The sequence below is a fragment of the Stenella coeruleoalba genome (genome assembly GCF_951394435.1).
Source record: "Stenella coeruleoalba genome assembly, chromosome: 20".
Taxonomy (NCBI): Eukaryota; Metazoa; Chordata; class Mammalia; order Artiodactyla; family Delphinidae; genus Stenella; species Stenella coeruleoalba.
In genome coordinates this window covers 36,894,849-36,909,654 of record NC_137166.1, presented here as the reverse complement: position 1 = coordinate 36,909,654, position 14,806 = coordinate 36,894,849, and the positions used below count along the sequence as shown (strand labels likewise).

Below are 14,806 nucleotides of genomic sequence, written 5' to 3'. Positions count from 1 at the left end.
TGAAAATCAATGAAACAGAGTTGGCACTTTGAAAACACTTCAATGAAACTGACAAACCTTCAGCAAGATTCGCAAAGAAAAAAGGAAAAAAAGAGAGAGAGAGACTACACAAACTACTAATATCAAGAATGAAACAGGGGATATCACCACAGGCCCTGCAAACATCTAAAGAATCAGGGAACACCACAAACAGCTCTATACATTTGACAACTTAGAAGAAGAAATGGTCCACCTGAATCCCCAGGCTGGTGTGAGGCCTAAGAGGATGGGGGGCGGGGTGTGCAAGCAACATCCCTGCATGCAACATGGTGCATGTAGCAGGTGTGCCAGGAGCCCGCTGCCATCACTGTCAAATAGGAAAGCCCTTCACCACTGACTGGGTCCTGGTCACAAGGGCTCTATACCCTATGAGTGCATCCATTAATTCACCCAACATGAAATAGGTCATTGAATAGCCCTATAATTATTAAGGAAATTTAATCCATAATTTTTAAACTCCCAAAAAAGAAATCTCCAGGCCCAGATGATTTCACTGGAGAAATCTACCAAACGCTTAAAGAAGAATTAACACCAATTCTATACAATCACTTCCAGAAAACAGAAGAGGGAATACTTTCAAATTCATTTCATGAAGCTAGCATTACTCTGATAACAAAACCAGATAAAGACAGTACAAATAAGGAAAACTTCAGACCAATATGTCTCATGAATATAGATATATAAATTCCTAAGAAAATATTAGCAAATACAATTCAGCAATATATAAAGAATTATATACTATGACCAAGTGAGGCTTATTCCAGGGATGCAAGGATGGTTCAAAATTTGAAAATCAATCACTTGTAATCCACCAAAAATTGATGCAGGAAAAAAGCATCTGACAAAAGCCAAAACAAATTTATTATAAAAATTCTCAGAAAACAGAAATAAAGGAGAACTTCCTTAGTTTGATAAAGAATATTTACAAAAAACCTACAGTTAACCTTATACCAGTGGCAAATATGGCAAAGTAGGAAGACCCTGAGAACCTCCCCCAACAGGCACACCAAAATTAAACTATTTACCAGAGTGACTATCAATGAGAACAACCTGATGACTAGCAGAAAATATTTCCCACAATTAAAGTTATAAAGAAGGAACTGCAATGAGACAGATATAGAAGGGTCAGAGACCCAGTACAGTCAAGACCTATACCCCCAGGGTAGGCAACCCACAAACAGGAATTAGGCAAAATGAGGTGACAGAGGATCATGTTCCAAGGGAAGGAACAAGATAAAAACCCCACAAGAACTAAATGAAGTGGCGATAGACAATCCACCTGATAAAGAGTTCAAGGTAATGCTCAAAAGATGATCAAAGAACTCTGGAGAAACCTGGATGAGCATAAAGAGAAGTTTAACAAAGACTTAGAAAATATAAAGAAGAACCAAACAGAGAGGAAATACAATAACTGAAATGAAAAATACACTAGAAGAAATCAATAGTAGATTAAATGATACAGAGGAACAAATCAGCTAGCTGAAAGACAGAGAGGTAGAAATCACTGAAGCTGAACACAGAAAAAGAATAAAAAGAAATGAGGACAGTTTAAGTGGCGTGTGGGACAACATTCACATTATAAGAATCCCAGAAGGAGAACAAAGAGAGAAAGGCATAGAGAACATACTTGAAGACATAAAAGCTGAAAATTTCCCTAACCTGGGAAACAGAAATCCAGGTCCAGGAAGCAGAGAGAGTCCCAAATAGGATCAAACCAAAGAGGGACCATATCAAGACACATTATAATTAAAATGGCAAAAATTAAATATAAAGAGAATATTAAAAACAGCAAGGGAAAAGCATCAACTTATGTACAAGGGAACTCCCATAAGGCTATCAGCTGACTTTTCAGCAGAAACTCTGAAAGCCAAAGGGTACAATATATTTAAAGTGATAAAAGGGAAAAACCTAAAATCAAGAATACTCCACCTGTGCAAAATAATCTGAAAAAATATACAGATATAAGAATGAATCATTTTGCTGTATAGCTGAAACTAACAAGATATCATATATCAACTATACTTCAATAATCAAAAAAGAAGAAATCCTGATATCAGACACCAGCTAATGAAAGGCCAGCATACTTCATGGTCCACCCAAAAGAAGAGAAAGGCAACAGGGATGGCCAGGGACAGATCAAGACACTCCTGGACTGGAATGTGGTGGGAAGGAAGACACCCTGTAGGGACAGTGAGGATAGAGAGGGTCAAGGAGAAAGCTGGAGCCCAAAGGATGCTTCCCACCATCCTGGTTACATCATTCCCTTCTTACTGAGATACAACTCACATACCATGCAATTCACCCACTTAAGTTTAATGTACCATTCAATGGATTTTAGTATATTCAGAGTTGTGTAACCATTACCACAGTCAATGTTAAAACATTTTCATCACCTTAGAAAGAGACCCTGTATCCTTCAGTTATTACCCCAATCCCCTCTTCCCCACCTTACTCCCAGCCCTAGGCAATCACTACTCTACTTTCTATCCATATAGATGTGGCTGTCCTGGACATTTCACATAAAATGAATTATACAATATGTTGGGAAAAAAAAAAGAATACTTTATCTGGCAAGGCTTTCATTCAGATTTGATGGGAGAGATCAAAAATTTTATAGACAGCAAAAGCTAAAAGCATTCAGCACCACCAAGCCAGTTTTGCAAGAAATGCCAAAGGGAATTCTCTAAGCAAAAAAGAAAAGGCCACAACTAGAAACATGAAAATTATGAAAAAAAGAAGCTCATTGATAAAGACAATTATACAGTAAAGGTAGTAAATCAACCATGTACAAAGCTAGTAGGAAGATTAAAAGAAAAAAACAGTAAAATCATCTATATCTGCAATAAGTAGTTAAGGGATATACAAAACAAAAAGATGTAAAATATGATGTCAAAAAAACAGTAACTGTAGGGGGAGGGGAGTAAAACTGCAGGGTTGTTAAAATGTGTTTGAAATTCGGAGACTAGCAACTTAAAATAATCACATATACATAAAGATTGCTATATGTACATCTCATGATAACCACAAATCAAAAATCTATAATAGATACACACACAAAAAAGAGAAAGGAATCCAAACATAACACAAAAGATAGTCATCAAATCACAAGGGAAGAGAACAAAAGAAAAGAAAGGAACAATAAAGAACTGCAAAAACAACCCCCAAACAACTAACAAAATCACAATAAGTACATATCTATCAATAACTACTTTAAATGTAAATGGACTAAACATTCCAATTAAAAGACATAGAGTGGTTGAATGGATACAAAAACAAGACCCGTATATATACTGCCTATAAGAAACTCACTTCAGATCTAAAGACACACAGACTGAAAGTGAGGGAATGAAAAAAGGTACTCCATGCAAATGTAAATGAAAAGAAAGCTGGGATAGCAATACTTATATCAGACAAAATAGACTTTAAAACAAAAACTGTAACAAGAGACTACAAAGGACATTATATAAAGATAAAGGGATAGATCCAACAAGGAGATATTTCAATTGTAAATATGTAAGCACTGACACATTTGGAGAATTTAAAGTAAGAAATTGACAGTAACACAATAATAGTAGGGTACTTAACACCCCATCAATGGATACATCATCCAGACAGAAAATCAATAAGGAAACACTGGTCAGATGGACTTAATAAATACATAGAGAAAATTCCATCCAAAAGCAGCAGAAAACACATTCTTTTCAACTGCACATGGACAATTCTACAGGCCACAAAACAAATCTCAAAAATTTAGAAGACTGAAATCCTTTCAAGCATCTTCTCTGATCACAATGGTATGAGACTAGAAATCAACTACAAGAAAAAAAATGCAAAAAACACAAACATGTAGAGGCTAAACAATATGCTACTAAACAATGAGCCACTGAAGAAATCAAAGAAATAAAAAAATACCTGGAGACAGATGAAAATAGAAACACAATGATCCAAAATCTATGGGATGCAGCAAAAACAATTCCAAGAGGGAAGTTTATAGTGATACAAACCTACCTCAGAAAACAAGAAAAAATCTGAAATAAACAATAACCTTAAACCTAAAGGAACTAGAAAAAAAACAAAATTCAAAGTTAGGACAAGGAAATAAATAATAAAGATCAGAGCACAAATAAATGAAATAGAGACTAAAATGCAATAGAAAAGATCAATGTAATTAAGAGCTAGTTCGTTGAAAAGATAAACAAAATTGATGAACCTTTAGCCAGACTCACAAAGAAAAAAGAAAGCCCAAATAAAATCAGAAATGAAAGAGGACAAGTTACAACTGACACCACAGAAATACAAAGGACCACATAAGACTACAAGGAACAATTATATGGCAATAAGATAGACAACCTAGAAAAAATGGATAAATCCCTAGAAATGTACAGTCTCCCAAGACCAAAACAGGAATAAATAGAAAATATGAATAGATCAATTACCAGTAATGAAATTAAATCAGTAATAAAAGAGCTCCCAATAAATGAAAGTCCAGGACCAGACAGCTTCACAGGTGAATTCTACCAAACATTTAAAGAAGAGTTAACACCTATCCTTCCTAAACTATCCCAAAAAATTGAAGAGGCACACTCAGAAACTCATTCTATGAGGCCAGCATCACCTTGATATCAGAATCAGAAAAAGATACCACAAAAAAACAAAAAAAATTACAGGCCAATATTCTTGACAGTCATAGATGCAAAAATCCTCAAAAAAATATTAGCAAACAGAATCCAATGATACATTAAAAGGATCATACACCATGATTAAGTGGGATTAATCTCAGGGATACAAGGATGGCTCAATATCCACAAATTAATCAACATGATACAACACATTAACAAATGAAAGAATAAAAAATCATTTGATCATCTCAGTTGATGCAGAGAAAACTTTGGACAAAATTCAATATCCATTTATGATAAAAACTTTCAACAAAGTGTCCATTGGTGGAATATACCTTAATATAATGAATGACATATATGGCAAGCCCACAGCTAATACCATACTCAGTGGTGAAAAGCTGAAAGCATTTTCTCTAAGATCAGGAAAACATGACTAGGATGCCCACTCTTGCCATTTTTATTCATCGTAGTATTGAAAGTCTTAGCCCCAGCAATCAGACAAGAAATAAAAGAAATCCAAATTGGAAAAGAAGAAGTAAAACCATCACTGTTTTCAGATGACATGATACTATCCATAGAAAACCCTAAAGATGCCACCGAAAAACTACTAGAACTCAATGAATTTGGTAAAATTGCAGGATACAAAATTAACATACAGAAATCTGTTACATTTCCATACATTAACAACTATCAGAAAGAGAAATTAAGAAAACTATCCCATTTACAATCACATCAAAAAGAACACCTAGGAATAAATCTAACTAAGGAGGTAAAAGACCTATATTTATGGGACTTCCCTGGTGGTCCAGTGGTCAAGACTCTACGCTTCCACTGCAGGGGGCATGGATTCAATCTGTGGTCAGGGAACTAAGATCCTGCATGATGCATAGTGCAGCCAAAAAAAAAACAAAACAAAAGACCTATACTTAGAAAACTTAAAAAACTGATAAAAGAAATTGAAGATGACACAAACAGATGGAAAGATATACTGTGCTCATGGATTGGAAGAATACTTTTAAAATGATCATACTACTCAAGGCACTCTACAGATTCAGAGCAATTCCCATCAAAATACCAATGGCGTTTTCCACAGAACTAGAATAATTCTAAAATTTGTATGGAAAAACAAAGGACCCCAAATAGCCAAAACAATCTTGAGAAAGAACAACAAAACAAGCTCCCTGACCTCAAACTATACTACAAGGCTACAGTAATCAAAACAGTATGGTACTGGCACAACAGACACATAGATCAATGGTACAAATAGAAAGACCATAAATGAACCCCACCATCTGAACAATTAATCTACAATAAAAGAGGCAAGAATATACAATGGAGAAAAGATAGCCTCTTTAACAGATAGTGTTGGGAAAACTGGACAGCTACACACAAAAGAATCAAACTAGACTACTTCTGGAAGAAAACAATGCCAGTGCCCTCTTTTACATTGGTCTGAGCAATATTTTTTAGATATGTCTCCTAAGGCAAGGGAAACAAAAGCAAAAATAAAGAAATGGGACTACATCAAACTAAAATGCTTTTGCATAGCAAAGGAAATTATCAAGAAAACAAAAAGGCTGCCTACTGAATGGGAGAAGATATTTGCTAACAATATATCAGATAAGGGGTTAATATCCAAAATATACAAAGAACTCATACAGCTCAACATAAAAACAAAACAAAACAACCAGATTAAAAAATGGATCCTAATAAGACATTTTACCAAAGAAGACATAGAGATGGTCAACATGCACATGAAAAGGTGCTCAGCATAACTAATCAACAGGGAAATGCAAATCAAAATCACAATGAGATATCACCTCACACCTGTTAGAATGGCTATTAACAAAAAGACAATAAGCAGTAAGTGTTGCAAGGATGTGGAGAAAAGGAAATTGTAGCACACTGTTGGTAGGAATGTAAGTTGGTGCAGCCACTATGGAAAACAGTAAGGAGAGTCCTCTATAAATTAAAAACAGAACTACCATACAATCCAGCAATTCCACACCTAGGTATTTATATGAGAATACGAAAACACTAATTCAAAACAATATATGTACCTCAAAAAAATGTATGTTCATTGCAGCATTATTTACAATAGCCAAGATATGGAAGCAACCTAAGTGCCTAACAACAGATGAATGGATTAAAGAAGATGTAGTGTCACACACACACACAAATGGAATATTACTTGGCCATAAAAAAGAATGAAATCTTGCCATTTGCGACGACTAAGATGGACCTAGACAGTATCATACGAAGTGAAATAAGTTAGACAGAGAAAGACAAATAGTGTATGATTTCACTTATATGTGGAATCTAAAAAACAAAACAAACGAACAAACAAAACAGAAACAAAGTCATATATGCAGAGAACAAACAGGTGGTTGCCAGAGGGAAGAGCGGATGGGGAATTAAAAAAAGGTAATGATGTGAGGTAATGAAAGCTTGACTGTGATGATCATTTCATAATGTATATTTATATGAAATCATCACATTGGACACCTCAAATATATAAAATTTCTGTCAATTACACCTCAATAAAGCTGAAAAAGGATTTTTTTTAATTCTTAAAAAAGCAAAAAACACCTTATACTTAACAGTACAATACTGAATACAGTCCCCCAATATCAAGACCAAGGTAAGGATATCTACTCTCACCACTCTTATTCAACACAAACGCTGGAAGTTCTAGTCAGTGCCATAAGGCAAGAAAAGGAAACCAAAGGTAAACAGACTGGAAAGGAAGAAATAAACTGTCTCTATTTGTAGATGACATGACTGTCTACATAGAAAAATTCCATGAAATCTATAAAAACACTCCTAGAACTAATAAGAAGGTTCAGCAAGGTCACAGGATATAAACAAACATACAAAAATCAATTGTATCTCAATATACTAGCAATAAGCACAATAAATTAAAAATATAATATCACTTACAATGAAATGTTTAGGTACAAATCTATAAAAACATATACAAGACTTGTACGTTGAAACTACACAATGCTGATGAAAAAAATCAAAGATCTAAATAAATGGAGAGACATACCATGTTCACAGATTGGAAGACTCAACGTAAAAAAAGATGTCCATTCTCCCCAAATTGATATATAGGTTTATTGAAAGTCCTATTAAAATCTTAGCAAGACTTTTTGTAGATACGAACAAGATATTTCTAGAATTTATATTGAAAGGCAAAGGAACTAGAATAGCTGAAACAATTTAAAAAAAAGACAAGTGAGAGTGGGAGGAATTATTCTACCAGAGAACCCAGAAATTGGCCCACAAAAACATACCCAAATTATTTTTGATAAAAATACAAAACCAGGGCTTCCCTGGTGGCACAGTGGTTGGGAGTCCGCCTGCCAATGCAGGGGACACAGGTTCGTGCCCCGGTCCGGGAGGATCCCACATGCCGCGGAGCGGCTCGGCCCGTCGGTCATGGCCACTGGGCCTGTGCATCCGGGGCCTGTGCTCCGCAGCAGGAGAGGCCACAGCAGTGAGAGGCCCGCGTACCACAAAAAAAAAAAAAAAAAAAAAAAAAAACTATAAAACTACAAAACCAATTTATTTAAGGATAGACTTTTCAAGAAATGGTGCAGTTACCACTGGACATCCATAAGCAAATAAATGAACTTTGACCTAAAACTCACCTTATACCAAAATTAACTCAAAAATGGTTCATGACCTTAAATGTAAAATGTAAACTATAAAACTGAAAAAAAAAAAAAAGGAGAAAATCTTTGCACCCAAGGGCTAGACAAAGAGTTCTTACACATAAAAGGAAAAATTGATAAATTGGGCTTCATCAAATTTTAAAACTTTGCTCTGCAAAAGCCCATGTGAAAATGATGAAAAAACAAGCTACAAACTAGCATAAGATATCTGTAAATGACATACCCAATTAGGGATTCATATCTAGAATTTATAAAGAACTCTTAAAACTCTATAGTAAAAAAGAACGAACAATCCAATTAGAAAATGGACAAAAGTCATGAATACACATTTCACTGAAGATAAGGATGGCAAATAAGCATATGAAAAATGTTCAACATCATTAACCACTAGGGAAATGCAAATTAAAACCACACACCTATCAGAATGGCTAAAATTAAAAAGTAGTGAAAATACCAAGTGCTGCTTAGGATATGGAGAAACTGGATCACTCAAACATTGCTAGTGGGAATGTAAACTGGTGCAACTACTCTGGAAAAGTTTGGCAGTTTCTTAAAGAAAGTAAGCATGCAACTAACCACGTGCCCTGCAACTGCATTCCTAGGCATTTACCCCAGAGAAATGAAAACGATGTTTGCACAAAAACCTGTACACCAATGTTTATAGCAGCTTTATTTACAAAAGCCAAAAACTGGAAACAATCCAGCTGTCCTTCAACAAGTGAACAGTTAAACTGTGGAACAACCATACAAGGAATACTACTTAGCAATAAAAAAGAACAACCTATTGGTACATGCAACAACCCGGGTGAAGCTCCAGAGAACTGTGCTGAGTGAAAAAAGCCAATTCCAAAAGGTTGTATATTGTATGATTCTATTTATATAACATTCTTGAAATGATGAAATAACAGAAATGGAGAACAGATTAGCGTTTGCCTGTGATTAATGAAGTCAGGAGGAGAGGCACCTAGATATGGCTTTAAAGGGCAACATGGAGGATCCTTGTAGTGATGGAAATATTCAACTTGACTGAATCAATCTTATCCTGGTTGTGATACTGTACTATAGTTTTGGAAGATGTTACAATTAGAGGAAACTGGTAAAGGATACACATACAGACTACCTCTGTATTACTTCTTACAACAGAATGTGAATCTACAATCTCAAAATAAAAATTTAATTTAAAAAAATCAACCCAGCCTCAGTTGCTACAACATCATTTACATAGTTACAACTTAAAGGGTCTAACCTCTTTTAAAGGTATGACAGAGAAACTGTGAGATTTATTATTTTCTTCCTAATCTCTGTTTTGAAAATGCTAAATAAGAAGAACCTTATACAGTTGAGTCTGGCTGACTTAGTACACGGAAGTATCTGAACTTCTTTGAAGAAACGGAACAGGAGTATGCATTTACATCTTGTCCCAGGACATTTTATTTACTTATTTAGAACTTAAACTACTTCCCATAAGAGATTATCATACCTTGGCACCATATAAATCTGAGCTCTTCATTAAAAATTCTGCTGATGTTCGTACTGTGACTCCTGTAGTTTCACACTGCAAAACACAGTTTTCCAATGTAGTCTTGCCACGGTGAATAACTATGATGAAAACATGCAATCAAATACTTTAAGTAATGTGTCTTTTCCAATATTAGAAATGGCCTAGAGCTGATATTAGATACAGTCTAAATATTTCTCATTTAAACTCTGTTACTGGAATTATGAATTCATAATTTATAAAACAATCACTATTTTGAGTTATTTTCTATTGATAAAATCTAAAAGCAGCATTCTTAAAAAAGAATGACTTGCCCTCAGAAATGCAAAATCAAGTTAAAAAGCACTTCTCATTACAAAAAAAATATCAGAAAGTAACTTTCATGACTATCTTAGAAGAGAGAAGAAAAGGAGGCCCAATTCAAAATAAGGGATACAAATCCCAGGAAATAAATACTATCACAATGTGAAGATAGCTGGTTTGAGTCCAGGGCTAAGTCAAATACAAAGAACACAGACCACAATACTGGAATGTTTTAAAAGAAAAAAAATGATCACACAGAAACAAATATTAAACTAACAAATTTTCAAGAATACATTGAACTATTTTTCACTTTAGAGTAAGCTTCCTCAGTCGTCAAGCTATGTACATAAATAATTAATCCGCCTTGCATACTACTCAAGAGTGGCATTTTATTAAATTCTATCTTTCAGGGAAAGTACAGTTTTCCTTCAAAGTCTGGAACAAATAATACATGAAATATTCAGATATTTACTTAAGATTCCTTCCACAGCATCATGCTGAACAAATTTTATGCTTGAGATTTTAATATCCACACCCGTACAATCCACAAAAGTGTCTCCTTTGCCTCTCTTTTCTATCACAATATCATCTGGTAGACCATATCCTAAGGAAGAGAGCAAGAACATTTAAGATAGGTGAGGGGAAATGTCTAAACACAAAATTTCTATGACAGATTCCTCTATTTCAAATGACTCCAAATGATATCTGAGACCAGTTAATCCAGTTACATTTAAATAAAATCTAATTATCTCTCCACATATCTTGCTTAATTTTTACCAAGGTATACAATTTTTAATAACAACTCCTCAAATTGCCTGCATATCAGGAAGACTACCCCCTATCAACCATCTCATACTAGTTTCAGCACTAAAGTCACTTACAAAACTGCTATTAAAAAAAATAGTAACAGAATGGCCATCATCAAAAAATCTACAAACAATAAATGCTGGAGAGGGTGTGAAGAAAAGGGAAACCTCTTGCACTGCTGGTGGGAATGTAAATTGATACAGCCACTATGGAGAACAGTATGGAAGTTCCTTAAAAAACTAAAAATAGAACTACCATATGACCTAGCAATCCCATTACTGGGCATATACCCTGAGAAAACCATAATTCAAAAAGAGTCATGTACCACAATGTTCATTGCAGCACTATTTACAATAGCCAGGACATGGAAGCAAACTAAGTGTCCATTGACAGATGAATGGATAAAGAAGATGTGGCACATATATATAACGGACTATTACTCAGCCATAAAAAGAAACGAAATTGAGTCATTTGTAGTGAAGTGTATGGACCTAGAGTCTGTCATACAGAGTGAAGTAAGTCAGAAAGAGAAAAGCAAATACGGATGCTAACACATATATATGGAACCTAAAAAAAAACAAAAAAAAAAAAGCTTCTGAAGAACCCAGGGGCAGGACAGAAATAAAGATGCAGACATAGAGGATGGACTTGAGGACATGGGGAGGGGGAAGGGTAAGCTGGGACCAAGTGAGAGAGTGGCGTGGACATATATACACTAACAAATGTAAAATCGATAGTTAGTGGGAAGCAGCTGCATAGCACAGAGAGATCAGCTCGGTGCTTTGTGACCACCTAGAGGGGTGGGACAGGGAGGGTGGGAGGGAGATGCAAGAGGGAGGAGATATGGGGATATATGTATACATATAGCTGATTCACTTTGTTATAAAGCAGAAACTAACACACCATTGGAGAGCAATTATACTCCAATAAAGATGTTAAAAAATAAAAATAAATAAATAAGTTAAAAAAATAGTAATAATCTAAGTACTCACAGCTGGGTCAGAGGGCTCTGAAGCTTTTAGCCCTACAAGTTTTTTATTTCCCAACTCTAAGATTCTATTATTCTATCATAATTAGGTTTGAAAAAGCCTAGGCATTTCTCAAGATTTTCTAAATTTTATATTCTCTTAAACAGATTGACAAAATCTGACAAACTGACTTAGAACAGTTTTAGCTATTGGAAAGATAGGTCTACCTTGTTAACCAATAAAAAACTTTGTTCTCTACAAATCTTTTTTTTTTTTTTAACATCTTTATTGGGGTATAATTGCTTTACAATGGTGTGTTAGTTTCTGCTTTATAACAAAGTGAATCAGTTATACATATACATATGTTCCCATATCTCTTCCCTCTTGCATCTCCCTCCCTCCCACCCTCCCTATCCCACCCCTCCAGGCGGTCACAAAGCACCGAGCCGATATCCCTGTGCTATGCGGCTGCTTCCCACTAGCTACCTACCTTACGTTTGTTAGTGTATATATGTCCATGCCTCTCTCTCACCCTGTCATAGCTCACCCTTCCCCCTCCCCATATCCTCAAGTCCGTTCTCCAGTAGGTCTGTGTCTTATTCCTGTCTTACCCCTAGGTTCTTCATGACATTTTTTTTTTCTTAAATTCCATATATATGTGTTAGCATACGGTATTTGTCTTTTTCTTTCTGACTTACTTCACTCTGTATGACAGACTCTAGGTCTATCCAGCTCATTACAAATAGCTCAATTTCGTTTCTTTTTATGGCTGAGTAATATTCCGTTGTATATATGTGCCGCATCTTCTTTATCCATTCATCCGATGATGGGCACTTAGGTTGTTTCCATGTCCTGGCTATTATAAATAGAGCTGCAATGAACATTTTGGTACATAACTCTTCTTGAATTATGGTTTTCTCAGGGTATATGCCCAGTAGTGGGATCTACAAATCTTAATCAAACTAATAATACAGGTCAGACCTCTGAATGGGTTTATGAAAAACTGGAGTATCAGAAAACTAGAAAACCCTGCCTGACTTTTATCATAAAACAGAATCACACAGACAAAGCTTTAAGAAATAACTCTCACTGTCTAAAGCTGAGTCTTTGCTTGAGTAAATGAAAGCAGTGACAACATTAAACAGGCAAAGTCACTAAAGTTTTCTACACTTGAAGAGTACAGACAAGCCTTTGGGGACACTAGAGAATGCAAGAGGACTCCACACACAGGAATGCTACCAGTGGTGAATTCTGGACGATTAGATTGTGAGTAAATTTCTTTCCCGATTCTTTTTTTTTTTTTATATTTATTTTTGGCTGCATTGGGTCTTCATTGCTGCGCATGGGCTTTCTCTAGTTGCGGCGAGCGGGGTCTACTCTTCGTTGTGGTGCACGGGCTTCTCACTGCGGTGGCCTCTCTTGTTGAAGAGCATGGGCTGTAGGTGCGTGGACTTCAGTAGTTGCGGCACAGGGGCTCAGTAGCTGTGGCTTGCAGGCCCTAGAGCACAGGCTCAGTAGTTGTTGTGCGTGGTCTTAGTTGCTCCATGGCATGTGGGATCTTCCCGGACTAGGGACTGAACCCATGTCCCCTGCATTGGCAGGCGGATTCTTAACCACTGCACCACCAGGAAAGTCCTTCCCTGATTCTTTTTATGTGTCTACCTGTACTTTGCACATTTTTATAATAGCTATGGCTTTCTATCATGTGAAAAATTAAAAATATAAAAAGAATGGCCATATTACATTATATAAACAAGTTATTACATAAACAAATTACATAATCTTAGCAGTTTAAAACACAAAGCCCTCGCCAAACTGAATGGATTTTCTAAACAAGAAAGAAAAATCCTATTATAAGTACTGTTAATACCCTGCAAATAGCAGGTACTCGATATATATCTCTTGTTGTAAGTGTCAGCTATAGATCAGAAAAGCTATCAGATAAGCTTTAATCTTACTCGTGAACAAGTACTCCATATATTCAGACTAGAGATATCACCTGATTCCCCAAATTCTCAGAAATGCCCTCTGTTCATAAATTTACAGTCATTCTTACACTTAACTATCAGAATTCTATATGTTTATTTATGACATGTTGGCAATCACATTATAATTTCCTCAACAATCTAGGAAGAATGCTTATCCACCATACAATCTGTAATAGCAATGCTGTTTGCACTATGCCAAAAAAATGAAGTGTTTTTATTGTAGTGCTTTATCCTGCAGATGTTTATAAACACACATCTATTATATATCAAATATTGGAGTGGAAAAAGAACAAAAATTACACACATAAAACAAAAAAGGGGATGAGGTGGTGTACTAGTGAACAGCAGGAAATTAAATTCCCAGCCTTGCTTCCATTAAGAACTCTCGAAAAGATAAAATTAAAGAACATAGCTTAAGCAGTTTGTGAACAGCTGCTCCAGTCCCAAAATGATATATGATTTTTTGCATGACAAGCTTTATTGCTAACTTGAAGCTCTTCTGGTAAATAGTTGAACAGGTGCATCTAAATTTGACACGCTATGCAAATACAAAGGACCAAGGTGAACTACTGTAAAGTAACCTAAATTTAGGAATCACTCTAAATGTACAATAAGATTTCAACTCCTAAAAAGTTATTTTTAGGACTTCCCTGGTGGTGCAGTGGTTAAGAATCCGCCTGCCAATGCAGGGGACATGGGTTTGATCCCTGGTCCGGGAAGATCCCACATGCCACGGAGCAATTAAGCCCGAGTGCCACAACTACTGAGGCTGCGCTTTGGAGTTCGCGAGCCACAACTACTGAGCACACCTACCACAACTGTTGAAGCCCATGCGCCTAGAGTCCGTGCTGCACAAGAGAAGCCACTGCAATGAGAAGCCCTTGCACGGCAACGAAGAGTAGCCCCC

The 14,806-nt window shown here is 35.8% G+C and overlaps 1 protein-coding gene across 3 annotated transcripts in view; it reads right to left on the bottom strand.

Annotated features, from left to right (window-relative positions):
- Nucleotides 1-14,806, bottom strand: part of SHCBP1 (SHC binding and spindle associated 1) — a gene marked incomplete at both ends in the record, with an annotated part of 36,888 nt that overhangs the window by 6,658 nt on the left and 15,424 nt on the right. For all 3 annotated transcript variants that reach the window (XM_079908075.1, XM_079908077.1, XM_079908076.1), the window contains 2 exons: nt 9,816-9,934; nt 10,609-10,740. In XM_079908075.1, coding sequence (XP_079764201.1) covers nt 9,816-9,934; nt 10,609-10,740 — 251 coding nt within the window. The remainder of the gene's footprint in view (nt 1-9,815; nt 9,935-10,608; nt 10,741-14,806) is intronic.